This window comes from Eumetopias jubatus, unplaced genomic scaffold (genome assembly GCF_037043125.1).
Source record: "Eumetopias jubatus isolate StellerSeaLion01/CBP00866 unplaced genomic scaffold, mEumJub1_p1.0 scaffold_12, whole genome shotgun sequence".
Taxonomy (NCBI): domain Eukaryota; kingdom Metazoa; phylum Chordata; class Mammalia; order Carnivora; family Otariidae; genus Eumetopias; species Eumetopias jubatus.
In genome coordinates, this window is record NW_028274818.1 from 100965341 (window position 1) to 100986917 (window position 21577).

General features: G+C 59.4%; 1 protein-coding gene across 4 annotated transcripts in view; it reads right to left on the minus strand.

Moving 5' to 3' along the window:
• The window catches only part of GTF2IRD1 (GTF2I repeat domain containing 1), a 69045-nt gene that overhangs the window by 43532 nt on the left and 3936 nt on the right, over positions 1-21577 (minus strand). For 3 of the 4 annotated variants that reach the window (XM_028110102.2, XM_028110101.2, XM_028110100.1), the window contains exons 3-13: positions 20280-20435; positions 18358-18541; positions 17576-17886; positions 16495-16584; positions 14810-14893; positions 10104-10287; positions 6057-6082; positions 5074-5182; positions 4128-4165; positions 3508-3588; positions 2760-2849 (exon numbers count right to left, since the gene is read on the minus strand). In XM_028110102.2, the coding sequence (XP_027965903.1) occupies positions 2760-2849; positions 3508-3588; positions 4128-4165; positions 5074-5182; positions 6057-6082; positions 10104-10287; positions 14810-14893; positions 16495-16584; positions 17576-17886; positions 18358-18541; positions 20280-20435 (1353 nt within the window). Of the gene's footprint in view, positions 1-2759; positions 2850-3507; positions 3589-3879; positions 3888-4099; positions 4166-5073; positions 5183-6056; positions 6083-10103; positions 10288-14809; positions 14894-16494; positions 16585-17575; positions 17887-18357; positions 18542-20279; positions 20436-21577 lie in introns of all 4 variants that reach the window. The other variant, XM_088017145.1, reaches the window with a different exon arrangement.

Consider the following 21577-nt stretch of genomic DNA (forward strand, 5'->3'; position numbering starts at 1 on the left):
GTCTGGAAGTCTGTTTTCCATGGCCGGTTCGTCTTCTGTCCCCCATGACCCTGCTCCAGTGCTGTGGACCGGGGATCTTTGGGATTATCTGCCTGGGGTCTGACTCCTCAGAAGCTGGAGCCAGACAGGCGCCCACAGCCTGCAGCTCTGCAGACCCTGCGTGTCGCCCCACTGAGCGCGACTCCCGGGTCCTCTTCCCCTGCTCCTGTTGCCAAACTCGTTCTCCCTGACAGGGAAGACGGAAGCCGACGAGGGGCAGAGATGTTCTGCTTTAATTCTGTCACCAGTGAACACTGCACCACCCACCTGGGCCTGCAGGAAACCTTGTTTTTCCAGTCATGTGTCTATTTTTGGTCGGGGGGGGGGGGTGGGGGAATTTCTCAAGTGCAGCAAAGCACGCAGAATATAATAAACACCCATGTACCCACCAGCCGGAATGAGTATGTTAGCATTTTGTCATTTTTGCACCTGATTTTTTAATAAAACATTAAACAACGCTGTTTTTTTGGAATTTTGAAACAATGTTTCCAAACTTACATAAAATGCTGTGTCATCCATACCTTTCTGCAGTTGCTTTTCACGTTGAACGTTCCATTTCTCAGACCTCTTTGCCCTGTTTATTTATTTAATTTTACTGTTTTCAAGTAATCTCTATGCCCCACATGGGGCTCGAACTCATGACCCCGAGATCAAGAGTTGCACGCTCCACTAACTGAGCCAGCCGGGTGCCCCTGCGCTGGTCATTTAAATGCCACCTGCTATATATGCTTTTGCATGGTATCCTTCCGGCACCCCGGCCTTCCACTCCCAATCAAGCCCACACCAGATAATGCACACACGGGAAACACACAAAAGACAGTCCAGTCCCCTTCTTCGCGTTTCGTGGCCTGGCCCTGCATCTTCTATTACAAAGCTTTCTAAATTTTAATTATTTGAGTACTAACATCATTTTCTAGCCTCTCTGTGAATCTTGTGTCCTATACTTAACATGCTATTTGTCTTTGTGATAACCAACTTCTAAAAAGCTTCACCTAGGGGCGCCTGAATGGCTCAGTCAGTTGAGTGTCCAACTTTTGATTTTTGGTTTAGATCAGGATCTCAGGGTCCTCGGATCGAGCCCCGTGCTGGGCTTCACACTCAGCATAGAGTCTGCTTGGAACCCTCTCCCTCTGTCGCCCTCTGCCCCTCCCTGCACTCTTGCTCACTCTCTCTCTCTCTCTTTTTTTAACAGTTGAGCACATAGTTTTTTCTTTCTTTTTTTTAAGATTTTATTTATTTATTTGAGAGACAGAGAATGAGAGATAGAGAGCACGAGAGGGGAGAGGGTCAGAGGGAGAAGCAGACTCCCTGCTGAGCAGGGAGCCCGATGTGGGACTCGATCCCGGGACTCCAGGATCATGACCTGAGCCGAAGGCAGTCACTTAACCAACGGAGCCACCCAGGCGCCCTCAATCTTTTTTTTTTTTTTTTTTTAGATTTTAATGATTTTACTTACTTATTTGACAGAGAGAGAGAGAGGGAACACAAGCAGGGGAGAGTGGGAGAGGGAGAAGCAGGCTTCCCGACGTGGGGCTCGATCCCAGGATCCTCAGATCATGCCCTGAGCCAAAGGCAGACACTTAATGACTGAGCCACCCAGGCGCCCCTCAAATAAATGCTCTTTAAAAAAAAATAAAAAACTTTACCTATAGTAATTCTTGCTTTTATTATCTATAATAAATACAGATCATCTGTTGATAATGGTTGGAGATGGGAGGTGGGCGCACGAGATTCATTAAACTACTGTTTTCAATTTTGCATGTTTTTGAACATTTCCAAAATGAAATTGAAAACACAAGACCTATAGAGCCCCGTTCCCCCCTTGCTGCTCTCTACCTGCCGGACCAGTCCTCTTGGCTAGGATATTATAATAGTCTCGTTTCTGTCTTTGTCCTCATTCCCCTGCATTTTATCCTCAACCCTGTGGTCAGAGTAAACACTGTTAGAATGTCCCTCGTTACCTCCAACCACCCCCCCATGAGGAGGTTTCTGTCTCCTCAGAGTCAAGCCTCCACTCTTTCCTTTGACATACTTGCCCTGCACAACCCACACCATCACCTACCTCCCTGACCTCACCCTCCCCACCTCACTCACACCAGCCACCTGGGCCGCCTTGCTTCTCCTTGAACATGCTGGGCATAACCCACCTCAGGGCCTTGGCACATGCTATTCCCGCCACCTGAAAAGCTCTTTCCTGACATTCAATGGCTCCCACCTCCTTCAGGTCTTTGCTCCAAAGTCACTTTCTCAGTGAGGTCCTCTCTGACCGCCCAAGTCCTGTAATAACCACCGCACCCCTGCCCCTCACACCTCCCCCTTCTGGCTTTGTGCCCCCCCCCCCCAGTGCACTTACCACCATCTGACTTTCTATTTTACCTAGTGATTTGCTTACTCTCTGTCTCCCTGCACTGGGAACACAGGCACCTTGGTGTGTTTGGTATACTGCTCTGTCCCCAGCACCTCGCACGGGACCTCCTGGTACATAGCAGGTGCTCAGTAAATAGTTGTTGAACAAATGAACAAGTTAATTGACATGGGGGCTCGTGGGAAAGACGTAGAAGCCAGACTTAATATAAACCAAGGCCGACTTCAAGTTTCCAGAGAGGAACCTAGCCCGCACAGGGAGTCAGACACACACTGGGTTTCCTCTGGGGGGGCTTCCTGGCCCACCCTTCTCCCCGTTATGCCCCAAGGAGGTGGGTCCCCAGCCCATTTCTTACCAGTCAGCATCTCCATCCCGTAACCAGAATCTTCTGAGGGCAGATGCCCAGGCATTGAGTCTGTCATCTCCTCAGAGGTGGGCGATGGGTCTAGAGACAAAAGGACAGTAGCATCTTCTGCTTGTCCTACACTGTCACGGTCCCTTGGGGACCCCCAGCCCCGCGTGCCCGCAGAGCAGGACCCTTAAGGAAGCCGTGCCCCGGAACTCTGGGAGGACAGCTTTAGTGACCAGTTGTGCTAGATGCCAGGCGGGGGGGGGGGGGGCCTGGGGTGGGGGAAACCCCACACTGAGCCTCCAGGGACCACGTACACCCTCTTTTTCACAGATGTGGAGACAGAGGCTCAGGGGCTTCCAAGTCTGGAGTCAGACTCAGACCCTCCTATCCCATACCTTTCCTTCTCCTCCCTCCTGCCTTATAAATCCCAGGGGAGCCAGGCCTGAGCGGGGAGGCCTGGCGGCGGGGGGCGGGGGGCACCTTTAGGAAGACCAGAGCCGAGAGACAGGCTTGCCAGCGTAGAGGGCAGACCCGGCTGCAGAAAGCGCATGCCATATACCCCACTGGAGGGGTATATGGGATCAAAACTAGAGAGACAATGGCCTCGAGACCCCTTCTTGGCCCTCAGGAGACAGAGGGGATAGCCTACGAGGGGACATGGTGCTTCTGGCCGGTCCAGGAGTGGGAACTGCTTGATTCCCGGAGGTTCATGTGGGGCAGCAGGGCAGCCCTTCAGACACCTGTCCCTTACCTGGGACGGTGACCTGAATAATATCTAGATCCTCTGGCTCAATTTTAATGGGCCTCAGCCCACTCAGCTCCCCAGAAGTTCCTGCGAGGAGGGAATGAGGGATCCAGTTAGGTGTGGGCCTGAGCTTGGCTGGGAAAGGCAAACCATTCTAGAACATTCTTAGGCCTGTGCCTAGTTAGTAATGCCCTGGGAACAGTCATGCCGGCCTCGAGCTCCTGCCCAGCCCAGGAGTGGAGGGTCATCATGCAGGTCCTGAGTTCCATCCTGGTATCTCCAATTTATAGGCCTGGTTACGGAAGCCCACAGAGGGAAGCCACTTGCTGCGGACACACCGGGAAACAGTGGTGATGCCGGAAGCCGGAAGCCGGAAGCCATCCCGACTCCCCCATAATGCCACCTACATCCCACCAGCCCCTCCAGCCTCCCAGTGAGCTCCCAGCATGCTCTGAGGCCTGGGGGGTGGGGGGCAGGGATGGGCAGGGTAGCTCATTAGTATTCCAGGCTCATGGGCTGAGCTTGCCTCCCTCCTCCCCAAGGCTGCTGGGAGGGGAGACGGGGGGGTGCTGGTGGACACCCGCTCACCCCAGGACACACACAGTGGGGCTCCTGCTCCTCCTCACCTGGCCCACAGTCTTCAGAGACACCATTCTTGTCCGACCTGCGGGAAGGAAGGAGGCCAAGAAATGACACGGCATCAGGCCTAGCTCTCCCCTCGGGTGGGAGCCCACAGTGGCTGCCAACTCCACACCCCCAACCACATTCACTCCCAACCCCACAGGGCAGTCCTCCCTATGGGAGAGAGGCCCAGTGCAGGGTCCCCCAGGACAGCGATCACCTGCCACCCTAGCCAAGACGCTGCTCCCTACCCTGGGGTGAACGGTCTGGGCGTCCACCTTCCCCACCAGCTGGGAGCTCCCGAGGCCTGGCTCGGGCCAGTATGGGAGCCCCACAACTTAGCACAGTGAGGTTCCATCAGCACTTGCTGGGGGGGATTGAGAGCTGAGGGACCACCAGCCTGGAGAGGGTACGGAGGTCTGGGAAGCAAAGATGGGCAGGGCCCCTGGATGGATGATTCAGTGAATTCACGGAGCACTGTGGGGGAGGCCTGGGCTGGACATGGTGGTTCTGGAATGAACGAGCCATCCCTGGCCGCCAAGGGCCCAGAGCCTGGGTGGGTGGCACTGGTGGACGGTGGTGACCAGGCCATGAGCTGAGGGCAGGGCCTTGTAGACACGCAGGGCAGATGCCTGACGTAGTCTGGGTGCCAGGGAAGGCTTCTGAGAGACCAGGCAACCTCTGGCTAGATCCTGAGCGGGGACAAGAGCTCTCCAGGTGGAAAAACATCGGCAGAGTCTCTGTTCTCCTCTGTCCCTTCGGATTCTCCCTGGCTCACAGCGGGGTGAGGACACAAGGGTGTGTGTGTGTATGTGTGTAGGTGTCAGGAGCTGCTGGGCACGGCATCCTCTGGCCAGCCCCAGGCCTTGCTCCCCCACCCCCCACCCGCAGGTAACACCGCCAGACCGGAGTCGGGGAGGCGGTGGGCCAGGAGCTGGCGTGGGGCCTTACCGAGCAGTCCCGGGCAGGTCGAGGACAGATGCACGGGAGATCTCCGTAGAGGTATCCTCTGGCGGGCTGGCTGGCTCCAGCTTCGTGGGGTCTTTGGTAAACTTGTTCCCTGGGCGGAGAGGTGGGGACAGGTCAGGGCCAAGGCCCTCTAGCCTCCTGCCTGCCTATCGGGCACCTGGGCAGTGGCCTGTGCAAGGCTCTTGGCGGCACCCCTTGCGTATGGTCTGGGCTCTACCAAGCCAGGAATGGGTCCTGGGTAGAGAAGGAACATAGGCCCCGGTGCCAGAGGATGCCAGGGATCTGGGAGGGTTGCAGGAGGAAGGAGCAGCCAGAAATAACTGTCCCAGCCTCACATTCACTATTAATGCTGAAGGCACCCTTGGGAAAGAGGCCAAGTGGCCCCCAAGGCCGGACTACAAAACCATTCTCTCATGTAATTATCCCAAGAACTCAGAGGAAGATGCTGACTACCCGCCCCCATTTCACAGATGTGGAAACTGAGGCCCATAGGATCCTGGCCAAGGTCACAAAGCTGGTGGGAAGGAGGGCCAGAACCAGGACCCAGCTCTGTCGCACCCCAAGATCTGTGCTCCCTTTGCTGCACCAGGCAGAGCCCGACTCTCCCTCCTGGGAGGCATGCTGCCCACTGGTTGGCGCCCCCGCGCCCTGGGTTTGCGGCCAGACCTCACTGCTGACCAGCTGGGCTTCAGGGAAAAGAGCAGAACCCACTTCGTAGGAATGTTCAACGGGAAATTAAAGTAAAACTGAATATGCTAACAGCTTAGGAGAGCACCTGACACGTGCAGGTGTTCCCTACACATTAGCTTTACTACTCCCGAGGGGCTGTCTGCGTCTGGGAGCTGTGGGCTGTGTCTACCCGGAGGTGGACGCCGTACCCAGGCTCCCTCCCCGGCCCGGGGCCCTGCGGGATAGCAGCACTTACTCGGCAGCTTCAGAACGGACTAGCCGGTCCCCACACGTACCTGTGAAAATTCGCTCATCAAACATCCTGGGGAGAGAGGAGAGACCGGCGTGAGGGCAATGTAGGCCCAGGGGCCCCCCAGGTTCAGGGACAGGCCTCCACGCAGACCATGGACTGGAGGAGGAGCGGCTGGGGGCCTGCGACCAGTCAAGACCCCGGCATCACCCTGCTCAGCCTGCAAGTCTGGGCCAGGAACAGGAGGGCAGAGGGAAGGTCGGCGTGGAAGCTGGGGTCACCCACCCCTCCACCTCCGGGGGGGCCTGCTGTTCTTTCTGTTCCATCCCAGCCCCCCCACCCCACCTTAGTGGTACCCAGAGGGCTGGGGAGCTGCCGGTAGCTGGCATACAGGCTCTGTGGGACCCCCAGACCAGCCTGGACCCCAGAACCAAACGATGCCCAAGGCGGGCCCAGCGGGAAATTCAAACAGAGGCTGAAGTGTGGGAGGCAGAGCTTGGCTCCCCGGCTGCTCCTGGGGGCCCATGTTTATCTGCGGCCCACGAGGCTGAGAAGCAGTCACAGGAGCGACTCTGGGGAAAACCGACTTTCTCTCTGAGACCTGCCTCCTCAGCCCCACCTGGGGACGGGGAAGCTGCCGGCCGGGACTCTGGTTTTATCACCAACAATGTTACCTATTTATCAGCGAGCCCGAGGGGCAGGGGCTCGAGAGACAGCACGGGGCCTGCCCCGGATTCCTGGGTGGGACTGGCGGGCAGATGACAGAGAGGTCAGATGCGGCTCCGGGCCTGTGACAGACACCCTCACGGGCTGCCCGGCCTTGGAGGCCTGCTTGACGGGCGCTGACCAGTCTTGCTGTCCATCTTTGGAACACATCCCAGACTTCTAGGGTCCCCTCCAGACACTCCTCCCCCGTAAGTCCTGCCTCAGGTGGAACCTACGTGTCTGTCCCTCAGGCGGAAACTTGGATCCTCTCGCTGGGGGGCTGGTGTCCTGGTGGGAACTGGGGTTTTGGAGGCCAGGGAGCCTGCCTACCACCGATAACAAGACCCATAGGCCTTACCGAGTGGCTTCTCCCCTTGACCTCCCCCCACTCCGCAGACGCTTGGGCCGCGGCAGAGACTCCACCCGCTGACTGCTCCTAAGACCTTTCTCCCAACTCATTTCTGCCAGGACAATCTCGAATGCTCCGCTGACCGGGCTGGGCTGTATACCAGCGGCAAATGTCCGGAGGGCTCTGAACGGAGTAGCCACTGTTCTGTGCGTGTTGCTCACATCCAGTCCTCTCGTCTCCCAACCACGGTGTAAGGCATGGACAACCACTAGCTCCATTTTACAGAGGGCGAAAGTGAGGCACAGAGCAGTTAAGTAACTTGCCTAAGGACACACAGCTGGGAAAGGCAGGGTCAGGGCTCAAAATCAGGCTGTCAGCACCGACGCACAGCACCGACGCACTTTACCACTCCTTTATACACGAGGGAGAAGGGAGGTCAAGGAAAAGGTCGGTGTTTATTGAGCATCTACTATATGTCAGGTGTGTTACGTCTGCCTCCTCATTTTATGTTGAGAAAAATCAGGGTGTGTGTGTGTGTGTGTGTGTGTGTGTGTGTGTGTGAATGGTCGGTGTTTATTGAGCATCTACTATATGTCAGGTGTGTTACGTCTGCCTCATTTTATGTTGAGAAAAATCAGGGTGTGTGTGTGTGTGTGTGTGTGTGTGTGTGTGTGTGTGAATGCACCAGTGTCCTTATTTTTACGAATGAGGGAACAGGCTCAGAAGAGAGGCGCTATTCAAGGTTATCATGCTGCGAGTGACTTTAGGCCCAATCTGCCCGATGCCAAAGCCACCTCCTCCAGGAAGCCCCACAGGCTTGGCGCTCAGATGCCACTGACTCGACGCCTGGAAATCCGTTGTCCTCGCGTACCCTGGACTCATCACAAGAGTGACCCCCCTCCCCCCGCCATGACTGGCAGTGGCCTCTGGGGACAGGTGGGGACGCGTGCCTGCGGTCTGTGAAGTCCCCAGTAGAGCCCAGTGAGGGCTGGGCCTGTAGGAGGCCCGCAGCAAATACTAGGGAAGAATTAAATAAGCTACGGTGTAGATTGAGGGGGATCAAGGTCAGCCACGGTGAGGACCCAAATCCCATGGTCAGGCACACAAAGGGACACTGGGATGTCCCTGCAGCTTTCCTCTTACCTAGCCCCCCATCTGCCTAACAGACTTAGGCAGCAGCAAGAGAGATTTAAGCTAGACAACAGTAGGCACTGCCTGACAACTGATTTCGATTCACTTCCAGAATGATCTGTCACGTGGGACCCCCCCAAGTCAGGGTTGTGAGGGCAGATGCGGCCCCACTGCCACGAGGGAGCAGGTGAGAGTCTCCTCCTCTCAGTGGGGACCCCCTTTCTCACCCCCATATCCTCCCTGGCGAGCCCTTCCTGGTCTGTGCTGACAACTCTCAGGTGTTTTTTTTAATCTCAGACACAGACCTCTCTCTGGAGCTTCTGACTTCTCAATGTGGTCTCCAAAAATTCCATCTCCTGAGCACCCCCAAGTCAGCATACCCCACGTGAACTCCCCGCCCCACCCCTGCTTCCCCCAGTCATACACTCAGACGCAGGGGGTGATCCTGGCCTCCGTGCTCCCCTCCACACTCCCACATCCCAGCCACTGGCAAACCCAGCCAAGCTCAGACTCCACCCCAAACGCAGCCGCCTCTCTCCCTCCGCCCACCAGGCCAGCCCAGCCCACGCCAGGCTTCCTCCCGAGTCTCCCCACCTCCAGGGTTTGCTGCCCACCTCCCAACCTCCGCAGCCCTGCTCTGGCCTCCAGCAACCCTCAAGAATAGCTCTGTGCTGGGGCGCCTGGGTGGCTCAGTTGGTTAAGCGACTGCCTTCGGCTCAGGTCATGGTCCTGGAGTCCCGGGATCGAGTCCCGCATCGGGCTCCCTGCTCGGCGGGGAGTCTGCTTCTCCCTCTGACCCTCTTCCCTCTCGTGCTCTCTATCTCTCATTCTCTCTCTCAAATAAATAAATTAAAATCTTTAAAAAAAAAAAAAAAAGAATAGCTCTGTGCTCTCAGAGTGGACCCCGGGCCCCTGCCCGCGCCCAGCCTCCTTGCAGCCCCGGGCAAGTATCTATTCATTCATTCATTCATTCATTCATTCATTCATTCCACACATACACACTGGACGTCTGCTACTACTACGTTCTAGGCGCTGGGGGTTCAGCGATGAGCCCAACACAGTCCTTGCCCTCAGTCCCTGCCTTTAGTCTAACAAGCTTGCACGTGAGCAGACGCACACACTGGGAGCGCGCCCTCACAGAGACAGATGCCCGGGAAGTGGCCAGCGCAGTGCTGCCTGCAGGCAGGGGGGTGGATGCCACGGCCTCGGGCCACCCCTCCATCTCTAACCATTTAGGAGGAAGCATCCTGGGAAGTCTGGGCATTGCCTGCAGATCCTGATGCTTACTGGGTGGTGAGTCCAACCAGCTGTGAGGGCAAAGTCTCCGCTGGAGTCAGGAGCCGAGGCTGGGGGATGGGCAGTAGCAGCCCCCCCCCCGCCCCCACCAACCCTGGGGGGCTGCTGCTATGGAGTGCTCCGTGTTCTGCCTTCTCCCACCCACCCACACCTGGGCCAGGGGAGCCGGCTGCCTGGGAGGACAGGGAGGGCAGTCCAGCCACCAGGAGGTAGGGCCACCCGATGCGGGGTGTGAAGGGGAGAGGCCAGCCGGCCCCACCTGAGCTCAGGTGAGCTCCCCTCTAATGGCAGGTAAGTTCAAAGACCTCAGGTCTTCTTTAGGGGGAGGAAAACGCCTCTTACTAAGACCTATCGGAGGGCCCGCTTAGGCCAGGCAGGGTGCCTCCGTTTCCCGTTCAGGCCTCAGAAGAGGCCAGGAAGGGGGGCGACCGCACAGCTGCCTGGTTAAGGAGCCCGACCCCTCTCCCAGGCCCGCCTGTTCTCTTGGCCGAGTCTGAACCCATTCACTCCAGCCCTGCACCATCATCACCGCCCCCCCATGTCTGCTGTGGTTCCCTGCCCAGCCCGGACACCCCAGCACCCCGAGCCCGGGCCCCGCACCCCACCCTGTACCTCTTAATGATGAAGTGGATGCTGTGTCGCTCCTCCAGGATCCGCTTCAGCTTGGGGACCCCGTAGGTGCAGGGGCGCTTGAAGGGGATCTTGTCCGGGATGCCCACAATCTCCACAGCCTCTGGGTCGCAGGCAATCTTCCTGTAGGGGACGGGGACCATGTGGTCCAGGCCCAGGGCTTCCGCTGGAAGGGCAACGGCAAGGCTGAGCATGGGACGGAAGCGGCGGGGCATGCGGGGGCCCCAGGGCCGCCGTCACTGTGACCTTCCCCCGCCCCCCTCCCCTGCACATGGTGCTTCCTCTTGAAAACTGCCTACAGCTTCCCATCCCCCTCAGCGACAGCCAAAGTCCTACATGGGCTTACGAGGACCCAAGTGACCGGGACCCCATCACCTCTGACCTGATGTCCCTGCTTTCACTGCTGTCTTTCCAGCCTCCTTGTTGCTTCCCTAACAGGCCAGACACAACACCTGCCCCAGGCCCATTGCACATGCTCTTCCAGCTACTGAGACGCTCTTCTCCCAGATCACCATTCACTTCCCTTCCTCCCTTTCCCCATTCAAGTGTCCCCTCCAATGTCACCTCATCAGCCAACAGCCCCCACCATCTCCCCATGGCACACCCTGCTCTATTTTTCATCCCCTGTTTACTGTGACCTGACACTATAAACATATTCTGTACGCTGGTTCACTGTCTGTAACATCAGCTCCACGGGAGCAGGGGGCAGTTGCTGCTCCACGGCTGGGATCTAGACAGGATGGGATATAGGCTAGCTGCTCCCTGCACTCTGTGAGCGAATGAATGGCTGAAGGAAGCTTCTCGGCAGGACTCCTCCAGCCCCCCAGATGTGCTCTTTCCTCCAGGGAGGCGTCTGGCGTTCTTCTCACTCATCAAGGACAGAAACGAGACACAGACAACTTTGCCAATAGCAATGTAGACAGAATCTGGGCTTAGGAAGCGGTGACTTGTTCCTTTCTTCCTTCCAGACCTTTGGGTTTGGTCTTGGGCCACCTTAACTATTCACTTCCATCACACCTCCAAGTTCCCACTCATTCAGGGACCAAGTACTTCTTGAGTACCTACTATGTGCTGGATGGTACTTTCTTGGGTCCCCGGTTCTCCCCAGGGCCTGGGAGGTCTCAGGAGACTTGAGCAGGGCTGGCGGTCCACTTCCCTCCTGCCTCGTCCCTCCAAACTCCCCCGAGGGTCCCGCGTCCCCGGGCCCTTCCTCAGGCCCCTCCCCATCCTGGCCTTGCTCCTCTGCCGGGGCTTTGCCTGTGTCCCAGCAGGTGCCAGCCCCGAGCCGGCCTCCCCTGCGGCCACACCCTGGCCGGGACGCGGCAGGGCTGCCTGGGGCCCTCCCTGGCGCGCCGTCAAGAATTGTTTTTCTGTTGATGCAGCCAGGTCTGCGTCGGCGGCTTTGGCAGCCAGATCCTACTGTGAAGCCACACTTAGCTCGTTGTCAAATTAAACCCTCGAAATCTCAACAGCTGTCAAACCATTTCTTTCCCCAACCCCAGCCCCAGCCGGTGAGCGATGGCTTCGGCGAGTCTATGCACATTTGTCTCCACTCGGGTTCATGTCATTGGCTGGGCCTGTCTCTTCAGCCGCAAGGACAGCCAGGAGACAGAAGGTGACCCCACCTGGCCTCCAGCCTCTGCCCCCTGAGAGGGGGAGACTGCAGCCACCAGGCAGGAGCCTCCGTCCCTCGTAGAGACTCAACCATCTCCCAGGATCGCCCCATTTCTTCTCCATTTTATTTTTTCCCCCGCTGCACCCCCAGCCCCACTGCCGGCCCACTTCACCCAGGGCTGGTGGCCGGAAGGGCAGACCCAGGAGCAGGCTCCACTCGTCCAGGGTCTGCGGGATGCCTCAGGCTGCCACACGAGGTCCTCACCCCCGGGGACGTCCCCAGTCCTCCTGGGGAACGTCCTTCTCCCCAGGGCAGCTGCAGGGGAAGCTCAGACAGAGCTCTGGCCCGAGAAGGGGCAAGGCCTCAGGCACCCCAAGCCCCGTGCTCCTCCTTGGGTTTGGATGCGGCAAGGCCAAGTGCTGGCATCCGCAAAAGGCTCAGCTTTCTGGAAACATCCAGAGTACACAACAGGCAGGAAGCCTGGCGGCTGCCGTGCCAAATCGGCTGGGGCAGAACGCTCCGAAGGCAGCCGGAGCCAGCCCTCCCCAGGCCCCCTCCCCCTACTGCCCATCCAGCTTGCACCTGCCTGCAGGGGAGGAGAAGGGGAGGAGTGTGGGTCGGCCAGAGAGACCACATCAAACGTTATCAGAGGTGCGCAGCTACCCCAGACTCCTCACTAGGCCTCTAGAGCCCTGCTCAGCCCCAACCCCAACCCAGAAGGCGCAGGCTGCCAAAGCCCCAGTGTGGATCAAAGGGCACCTCCTCCATGAAGCCACCCAACTCCTCAAGCCTGTGGAGACCTCGCCTTTCTCTGAGCTGTCCTGTCTCTCCGAGGGCCCCCGCCCCCGCGTATTACTGTATACTACCTCATCCCACTGCACGCTGCTGAATACGCCTGGAGACACATCTTCAGGCACCTGCCGAAGCACCTTGAGACCAGCGTGGGCCTCAGTGCCTGGCACAAGGTTGGGTGGGGGGAGCTGAAAATGCGTGACTGATAAGTGAGCGAACCAGTAAATGCATGAGAAGAGAAAAGAAGGGAGGGGGCAAGTGTGGCAGGTGACCCAAGAGGTCATGGGGTCTTCAGCTCTGGTTCCTGGCTTGAGAGTTCCCAAACCCCTGGTAATTTCCCTGAGTGACAGGGCTGAGGAGAGAGTCCTATTTTTCCTAATAAACCCCTTTCAACCCACCCGAGTTTATGGTAACGAGGGGCAGGCCCCCAGCACCCTCAGGATGGGGACAGGTTGCCGGGGCAACCAACCACGTGATCAGAGGGTTGACACTTTCGGCCCCACCCCCCACCCCCACCTCCCAGGAGGGGAGAGGGACCGACGTTGAGCTAATCACCAGCGGAGGATATTTTAATCGATCCTGCCTACTTAATGGGACCTCTGTAAAAACTCGAAATGTGGGCTTCAGAGAGCTTCTGGGTTGGTGGATCCATGTGCCAGGAGGGTGCACCCCCAAACTCCACCAGGACAGAAGCTCCTGCGCTCGAGACCCTTCTGGACCTCACTCTATGTACCCTGTCACCTCGCTGCTCATCTGTATTTATAATAAACAGGTGAAGACAGATAAAGTGTTTCCGAGTTCTAGCTGCCCTTACAACGGACTGTCCGAACCTGAGGGGGCGGTCATGGGAACCGTGGATGTGGAGCCACGTCGGACAGAAGTGCGGGTGCCCTGGGGACCCACCCCTAACTGCGGGGCCGTCTTGTGGGGCTGAGCCCTTAACCTGTGGGCTCTGCGTCACTCCCGGTTGTCAGTGTCAGGATTGACCTGCTTGCTGTGGAAAACCCCCTCTTCCGGTGTCAGAAGCATTAGAGAGAGGGTTTTCCTTTAGCGAGGCTGGAGGGGAGGGAGGAACACGGAGAGAAAGGAAGAGAGAAGGAAGAGTTTAAGCCCCACCCTGTCCCTTTCGCTTCAGGTGAGAAGGCCAAGGTTAGAGAGGGAGGTGGCCAACTCCTCCTGGTCGCCCGGGACAAGCGGCTGTGTGTGGCCCCCCAGTGCAGGGCTCCTCCTGGACCTTGTGTGTTCAGGGAGCTCCCGGGGTCCCTGGCCCTCCTCTCTGTCTGCAGGCCTGGGTGGCAACCGTCCCTGCCCTCCCTTGGCCCCATGGGCAGAGGGACTTGCCCACAGCGGTGCGGCACCATTCGGGGGGTGGTGGGTGACACCAGGGAATCCGTGGGGACGTGTGTCATGTCCCTGTACTGAGAGCCACCCACCCAGACAAGGGCTACACCATGGCCACTGCCTGCTGGGAGCTTACAGGGGGAACCCCATGAAGGCTGAGTGAGCAGTGGGAGCGCACGGCTGGGGTGCGGGCGAGTGGTGTCCGAGCACCCAGAGCAGGAAGGTCTTACAGGCCACCTGGTCCCGCCCCTGCCTTCTAGCCAACGGTGGCTTCGTTTTCCACGCGGCGCGGCACGAAGCTGGACCACGTGGAGGACACACCTGCCCCAGCGCTCCCCCCATGTGCAGAGAGGGCTGACACGCGTTCTGGGCCCTGCGCGGTCCTGGGTGCCGGGGACACACAGAGGGGCCGGCGCGGTCCTGCCCAGCCTTCCCCCGGGAACAGACACAGACAAAGCACATCAAATGCAGGATGTGTAACGAAGAGGAGCCCATCAGGGCTCTGGGGGCCCCCTCCTGGCCCAGCCTGAGTCTCGAGGAACAAGTGGGAGTCTGCTCCCCAAACACGCCGAGGGCACGCCAGGCAGAGGGCCCAGCACCAAAGAAGGCAAGGGCACCGGGCACGGTGTGTGGGGAACCTGCAAAGCGCATGGGGCCGCCGGCCACTCTCCCGGGTCTCCCCCGCAGGGTCCCCCCCGCCCACCCCGCCCACCTCCCACAGGTGAGTCGAGGTTGGGGCTCTGCCATCAGTTCCGCCCCCTGGAAAAGTCTGGAAGGGCAATATTGACACAACCACCCCCTACCCAGACAGGAGAGGACATGAGCGCGGCCGCTGTGCATATGGCTCCTGCTGTCATGTTAGGGAACATGAGTGACTGCCACGTAATGAGATGCTCAACACGCTGCTGAGGCCACGCGGCGGGCCGCGCCGCCCACTCACCATATCTGCTGTTAAACAGGATCTGCACGCACTCCCGGAGCGTGTTGATGTCCTCGGTTTCCTTTATGAAGGCGTCCCACTTCTCTATCAAAACACAAGAGGTACGAGTGAGGGCGGGTCGCGGCAGGGAACCCAGGGCCCGGCCGCCTCCCCCTCCACTGGACCCTCCTAGCTGGGCCCGGGGGCCCCGGAGACATGGCCACACTGGAGGCCACCGGGCTCTCTCCTCCAGAGTCCCACAGAGGGGCTCAGCTCTTCCGCTCACTCCCACCCCGGCCCTTGACACCCCAGCCTCCTCCAGGAGGCAGCCCTACCCAAATCCAGGGTGCTTGGAGGGTCCCCCCACCGCCACCCCCCGCTCTCTTCTCTCGCCTCTGTCAGCCCCCAGGAGCAGTGCGTATTACGCAAGCTCGGCCTGGCCCTCCTGGGTGTCTCCTGCCCACACAGGCAGGGGGTGTGAGTAAGGAGACACAGAGTCCTGGCCTCAAAGGCACTAATCCTCATGCCTTGTACACCCGGCCTTGGCCCTGCGGCCTCCCTCAAACCCCCAGCCCTGCCGGCCTCTTCCACGAAACCAGAGCCTCTGCCTCAATTTACTATTAATAACTAGAGCCGCCATTCGGTTAATTATAATACCATTATAAATGCCATCTTTAATTTATTTACTTTATTATTTTTGTTGCTTAAAAGATTTTATTTGTCAGAGAAAGAGAGAGAGCGAGCGAGAGCAAGCACAAGCAGGGGGAAGGGCAGGCAGAGGGAGAAGCAGGCTCCCCGCGGAGCAGGGAACCCGATGCGGGGCTCGATCCCAGGACCCTGGGATCATGACCTGAGCCGAAGGCAGATGTTTCACCAACTGAGCCACCCAGGGGGCCCCCCATCTTTAACTTATTAAGAGTTTATTTGTCCTGAGTACTTTGTATAGAATATCCTATTTAATCCCTCATGATATCTTTAAGCATAGACAGTATCCCCACCTTTCAGGTAGGAAAACCAGGCTCAGAGAGGCTGAGTATCTCGCCTGAGATCACCCAGCGAGACCCCAGTGAGATTCTACCGCAGCTGGTTCCCCTTGCCCACCATGGCCTCCCGAGATGCCACTGCACCTGAATCTCCAGGTCCCCTCCTTGCCATGGATGGACCCTGTTTGGGGCAGTGTGGGGGGGGGGGGGTCTCCACTCTGATCCCAGGGGACTAGGTCTTCTTAAAGAGCCTCTCACTGAAGACGAGGCCGAGACCCCCACCAGGCATAACTGCCGGAGAGTCTCGCTTCCTCCCTTTTGGTATACAGGAATCCCAAATACAGTGCGGTACTTTTAAAACCCATCCACATAATTTTTGGATCCTCTCGTCTTCCGATGGCCTTCAGCAGCCGCTGCCGGCATCCTGAGTCCAACCTCATGAGAGAGAGATCCTGAGCCAGAAGCACCCAGCTAAGCTGCTCCTGAATTCCGGACCCACACAAACTGTAATGCGTAAACGCTCACTGCTTTGAGCTAAGTCCGGGGGCAGTTTGCTGCACAGCAATACCTGTTACATTCTGGTTTTACTCACACGTCCCTTGTGCGGAGCCGTCCCTCCTTTCTCCCACGAAGACCCAGTGGACGCATTTCCATTTCAGGACACACCACCCCCGGCCCCGGACCCCCCACTCTGGTTGGGGTGCTGCTGTGGGCACCGCCTACCTGACTTGTCATGGACAATGGAGAAGAGGATGCGCTTCGAGGCGTGGACGTTCTGGATGAGAGGACCACCGGGCCCGGGGGGCTTCTGTCCTGGACAAGGGAGAGGAAAGGGACAGGTTCAAGGTGGGCCCCCAGATCTGGCCTGGGTGCAGAGATGCTGGTTCTGGGGTAACAGTCTCATCCACCAAGGAGACCCCCGAACTCAGCCCTAGGGTCATAAACTCAAGGCAAGTTCCCTGCCCAGAGGCCTAAGACATTCTTTGGCAGAGTCTGCTCTCCAAATGGCAGATCAGGGAGGCCAGGATGATGATGTCCGAGGACAGGTGGGGCCCCTATTTAGGTGTCTAAGTCCCACTCCGCTGCTCAGCCCAACATTTGATGGGAAAGGGGGGGGGGAGGGAGGTCCCTTTTGCTCCTTCTCCTAACGGTAAGTACAACTTATAAGCACCTACTATGTACCAAGCACTGGACTCTGCTTTAACACAGCAGCTCTCAAGTCTGAACACCCAGCGGAGCCACCTGGCAGATTTAAATACACAGACAGCTGGGCCCCCAGCCGCCCCCTAACCTTGAGATTCAGCAGGACGGCGGGAGGGCCTGAGAATGTGCATTTCTAACTTGCCCTGTCATTTGACCACGGTAATAACCTCGTGAGAGGTCCTACTGGCATCCGACTTTAAAGCTGAGGAAACTGAGGCTCAGGGAGGTAGAGATTTGCTGTGGGACACACAGCCTAGTGGAGGGGCCAGGACAGGAACGTAAGTCTTTCTCACACCCAGCTGTCCCTTCTCCTATTTCGGTACCTCTAATCCAGGCTGGGTATGTCGTCAGTGCTCATTAAATGCTTGTGACTGACTGGCCTGTTTACTCCCTCCACAGACTCCTCTATGGGGTGCCCTCAAACATCTCTTGGTCCCACGCCAATGATACTGTTCACAGAGGTCCCGCCCCAGCCCCTTGGCCCGACATGCCTCCTTCAGCCTGGGGTGGGCCTGAGCACCGCCATCTGCTCAGGGACGGTGCCCCCCCAGGAGTGATCTCTGTCCCACCCCCGGACTCAGGGGTCCCAGCAGCACCTTACCACAGCACTCGGGGAAGTCTTGGGCCCCAGAGGCCTTGGGCTCAGGCCCAGGCCGGCCAAGGCCCAGGTCGCTGGGGGCAAGTGGGCAGGCGGGCGCCTCCTGCTTGAGCTCTCTCGTGGTGTGGTTAGGGAGTGCGGTGCTGTACAGGAAGCTGGCCACAGCGGACGAGGTGCCGGTGGGGGGTAGGTCCTGGGGTGGCCCCTTGGGGGCCTGGCCGTGCAGGCCGCAGTCCCGAGACCCCTTGGCTATCAGGGAGACACCGTTCAGCTCCACTAGGGCCTTCGAGTCCCGCCCGCCATCCTCAAGCGGCCTGGGTGAACGAGAGGACAAGTGACAGCTTTATACACCTGGCCCGCCAGGCCCCAGCCTGCCCTCGGCACAACATGACGGCCGGTGAGGTACACGGGCCAGGAGCCTGTCCCCATTTTACAGCTGGGGGGTGCAGGCCCGGGGCGGGGTTGCGATGTGTCCGGGGCCACAAGGCTGGGCCACTAGAGGAGCTGGGCCCTGCCCCTCGGCCCCCGTGCCCCTCACACCCCCATCACGTGCTCAGATCATGCTCTATGCCTGGGCGTCTGCCTCACCTCCATTGCCAGACTGGGAGCTTTTACAACCGGGGTCCCCCGCAGGTTTCTGAAGTCCCTTCCCCGTGACTGGGTGAGTGGCCCCAGGTGGCTGAGCAAGCATGGGAGCAGGTCACCCTCCCTGGCCCGTCCTGGCCTGACCCTCATGGTCCAGCCACCCTCCCTGGGCCCACTCCCAGGCTGACTGCCTCACTCACCTCTTGAGCTTGAAGCGGATCCGGTGGCTGTGCTCCAGGATGGCCATGAGGGCCTTGGGGTCATAGTCGGCCGGCCTCCGGAAGGCCAGGCCCTCGGGCAGCCCCTGCACGGCCAGCAGCCCCGGCTCCCTGAGCAGCCTCTCGTAGGGCAGGGGCACCACGCTGGCCCTTCCCAGGGCCTCGCCTGTGGGGGAGGGGGTCGAGGAGAGGGTCTAGTATGAGAGGGCAGCCAGGCTGGGCCGGGGGCCGGCCTTGCCCCAGAGCTGGGGCCACATTGAGTCACTCCCTGTGGTGCCGGGTTCCCGGGAAACTGGACCCCACGGGCCCCTTCCCTGCTAACATCCCACAGAACAAGGCCCTGCAGGCTGAGCGGGGCGGGCGAGCACTGGGGGTGGGCCCCTCTGTGTGCACCTGAGGGCCGGGGCTCCCCCACGGCCGGGGCTCCCAGCTTCTCTCGCCATTCTCTCCTCTCTGGGCACCCGGGTGGAGGGGAGAGCAGGGCGCGGGGCTGTGGGCAGGAGCTCAGGAGGAGCCACGGGGGAGAGAGAAAGGAGGGCGGCGGCAGAGAGGCCACAGGGCGGAAGGGAGGAGAGGGAGGGAAGAGGAAATGGGAAGAGCAGACTCCAAAAAAAAGAGAGGTATCAGACAGACAGAAGGTGGTGGGGACGAGGAAGGGGTGAGTGGAGGGGAGGCTGACTGGGGGCTGACGGCGGGGGATGGCCGAGGGGCCTGGGCTCAGGAACGCCTGTTGTCACTCCCACACTGCAGCCCCTCCCGGAGCCATAAAGAGGCGGCTCACCTCAGATGCTGCCCAAGGTGGGCAACTGGGGGGCTGGGGGGGCAGGGCAGAGTGGGCAGGGGTGCGGGGGAGGGGGTTGAGGGCATGAACCCTGTGGCTGGCAAAGCCAACCACAGGTGACAAGTCCTCCCATCCCAGGTGACCAGTGTGCCCACCCCGGGCCTCTGGGCCTCGCATCCCGCCTAGGCCTCCCCCTCCTCCTGACAGCAGGAGGTTCCTCAGACCTTTGCTCCACAGAACCAAAGGCTGCAGTACAGAAAGGAAGAAAGCCAGAGCTGGGACCCTTAGGGACCACAGGGACCTGCCCAAGGTCACCTGGAGACCACGACGGCTACCACTAGGCCAGAGATTCTGCAACTGGCCACTTGTGAGGGAGGCCAGGCCTGCCCACCTCCCTCACCCCTCAGAGGAAGACTTGGCTAACTAGCGAAGTTAGCTCTCACTCAGTCATTCAACAAACACCGTGCTGCCGACGTCGGCCACTGTCGCTGGGGATGGTGGAAGGCGCAGGCACAGACCCCGGCCCCAGAGAGCACTGGGCTAGTGAGGGGTCAGAGCACAGTGGGTGCCCCAAGGGGGGCACTGAGCCAGTAGCGGGGGCTTCCCAGAGCTGAGCCTTAGAGAATCTAAAGCAGTGTCCGCCGGACAGAGGGGAAGGCAGTCGCAAAAGGCACAGCGGTGCAGAGGCGAGGTGTGAAATGGAGCCAGAGTGGGCCGGAGAACAGGAAGCGGTTTCGTGAGGCAAGGCAGCATGGCTGGAGGGTGGCAGGGACCGGCCACGGTGGGGAGGGTGACGGGGAGCCCCCGAGGCCGTGGAAAGAAGAGCTTTCTGGTCAGACTTGTGCTTTAGGAAGATGCCCTTGGTCACAGGACAGGTGGGGGCAACAGGGAGCCGGCCTGGAGGCGAGGAGACCAGGGCCAGCCCAGGGCCATTTCCAGGCAAGGTGGCAGCGACCAGGGCCAGGGCGGGCCCGGGGCAGTGTGGACGGTGGTTCAGGAAACGGGGCTGGGGCGGAAGAGCCATGCCTGGGGATGCAAGATGAGGGAGGGGCCGCCTCAGCAGGGTGGGGACGGGGGCTCCCACCCGCCTGGGGGCCCCAAATGGAATGAGGAAGGATCTTACTATAAAGAACATCAAACACCTCCTCTACCATCTTCCGTAGAAGGTACACGTCCGAGCCATGCTCCAGGGAAGACCGAGGGATGTTCCGGCCGCCACCCTCGCCCCGCGACACCTTCTTGGGATGCTCTGTCTCTGGCTCCTTCCAGGGGGCCCCTCCTGTGGGACACAGAGCATGCCGGGCCAGGATGAGCACCTGTCTCACCCCTGCCCAGTGAGCTGAGATGTCCCTGCCCCGTGCTGAACCCTGCAGCGGGGCACTCAACATGGAGTAGAAAATGAAGGAAGGAAGGAAGGAAGGAAGGAAGGAATGAAGGAATGAATGACGAGTGAGCAAGCCCTGCCCCAACCCCCTGCCCAGGGCCAAGGCTGGTCATCTCTGAGTTCCCAGTGCCTCGCACAGGGCTTGGGTCTCATCCTGGTCACCTGTAACTCACTGTGTGACCTTGGGCAAGTCCCTTCCCTCTCTGGGCCTCAGTCTGTGAGCTCTCGCAGAAGACCAGCTGGCCTGGTTCAGAACTGGGGTTCAACCAATGTCCGTTCCGTGCACCCCTTCCTGCGCTCCAACCCTAACGCTGTCTTAAACAGTCGAGGCCCCAGTTTTCCGCTCTGCCCCGTGAGGAGACAATGGGAACCCCAGCAGGAGGCCAAGGGGCTGCAAAGAGGCAAGTTCATGCCAGGCTGGGCCAGGGTGGGGCCCTGGGAGTGTCAGTGGACCCCTGGATAGGGAGATGCTAGACACTGCACTGCAAAGGGGATGAGGGGAGGGCCCGGAGGCCACCTCACAGCTGGGAGCCTGCTCCTCTCCAGGGATCTGCGGAGCTTGAAATAAACCAGCCCAGCGCCCGGTGCTATAAATAGTCACTGTGCCGGGCTCGGGAAGCCAGGTGCACCTTCCGCAGGCCCAGCCTGGCCAGGCTGGGGCCACAGGACCCGGCCACTGTCTATTCTACCCTGGGCCAGCCCCCACCCAACCTCGGAGAGCGGACAGGCTCGGAGAGCTGGGTGGGGGCGGGGGCGGCTGGGGAAGCAGCTGGACCCCAGTGATGACATGCCCAGTGCCGGGGGCCAGCCTTCCCCGAAATGGCTGATGGAGGTTCCAGACCCCGGGTGTAACACAGACGTTAATAATGGCAAGGACAACGGCTAGCATTTACTGTGTGTGAACCCAGTGTCAGGCACTGTTCTCGCCTGCATTAGATCGACTTAATCCTCAGATCGACCCGCAAGGAGGGCAGCACTGTCCTCCCTTTTCATAGACAAGGAGGTTGAGGCCCAGCAGCCGGCAGGTGGCAGAGCCG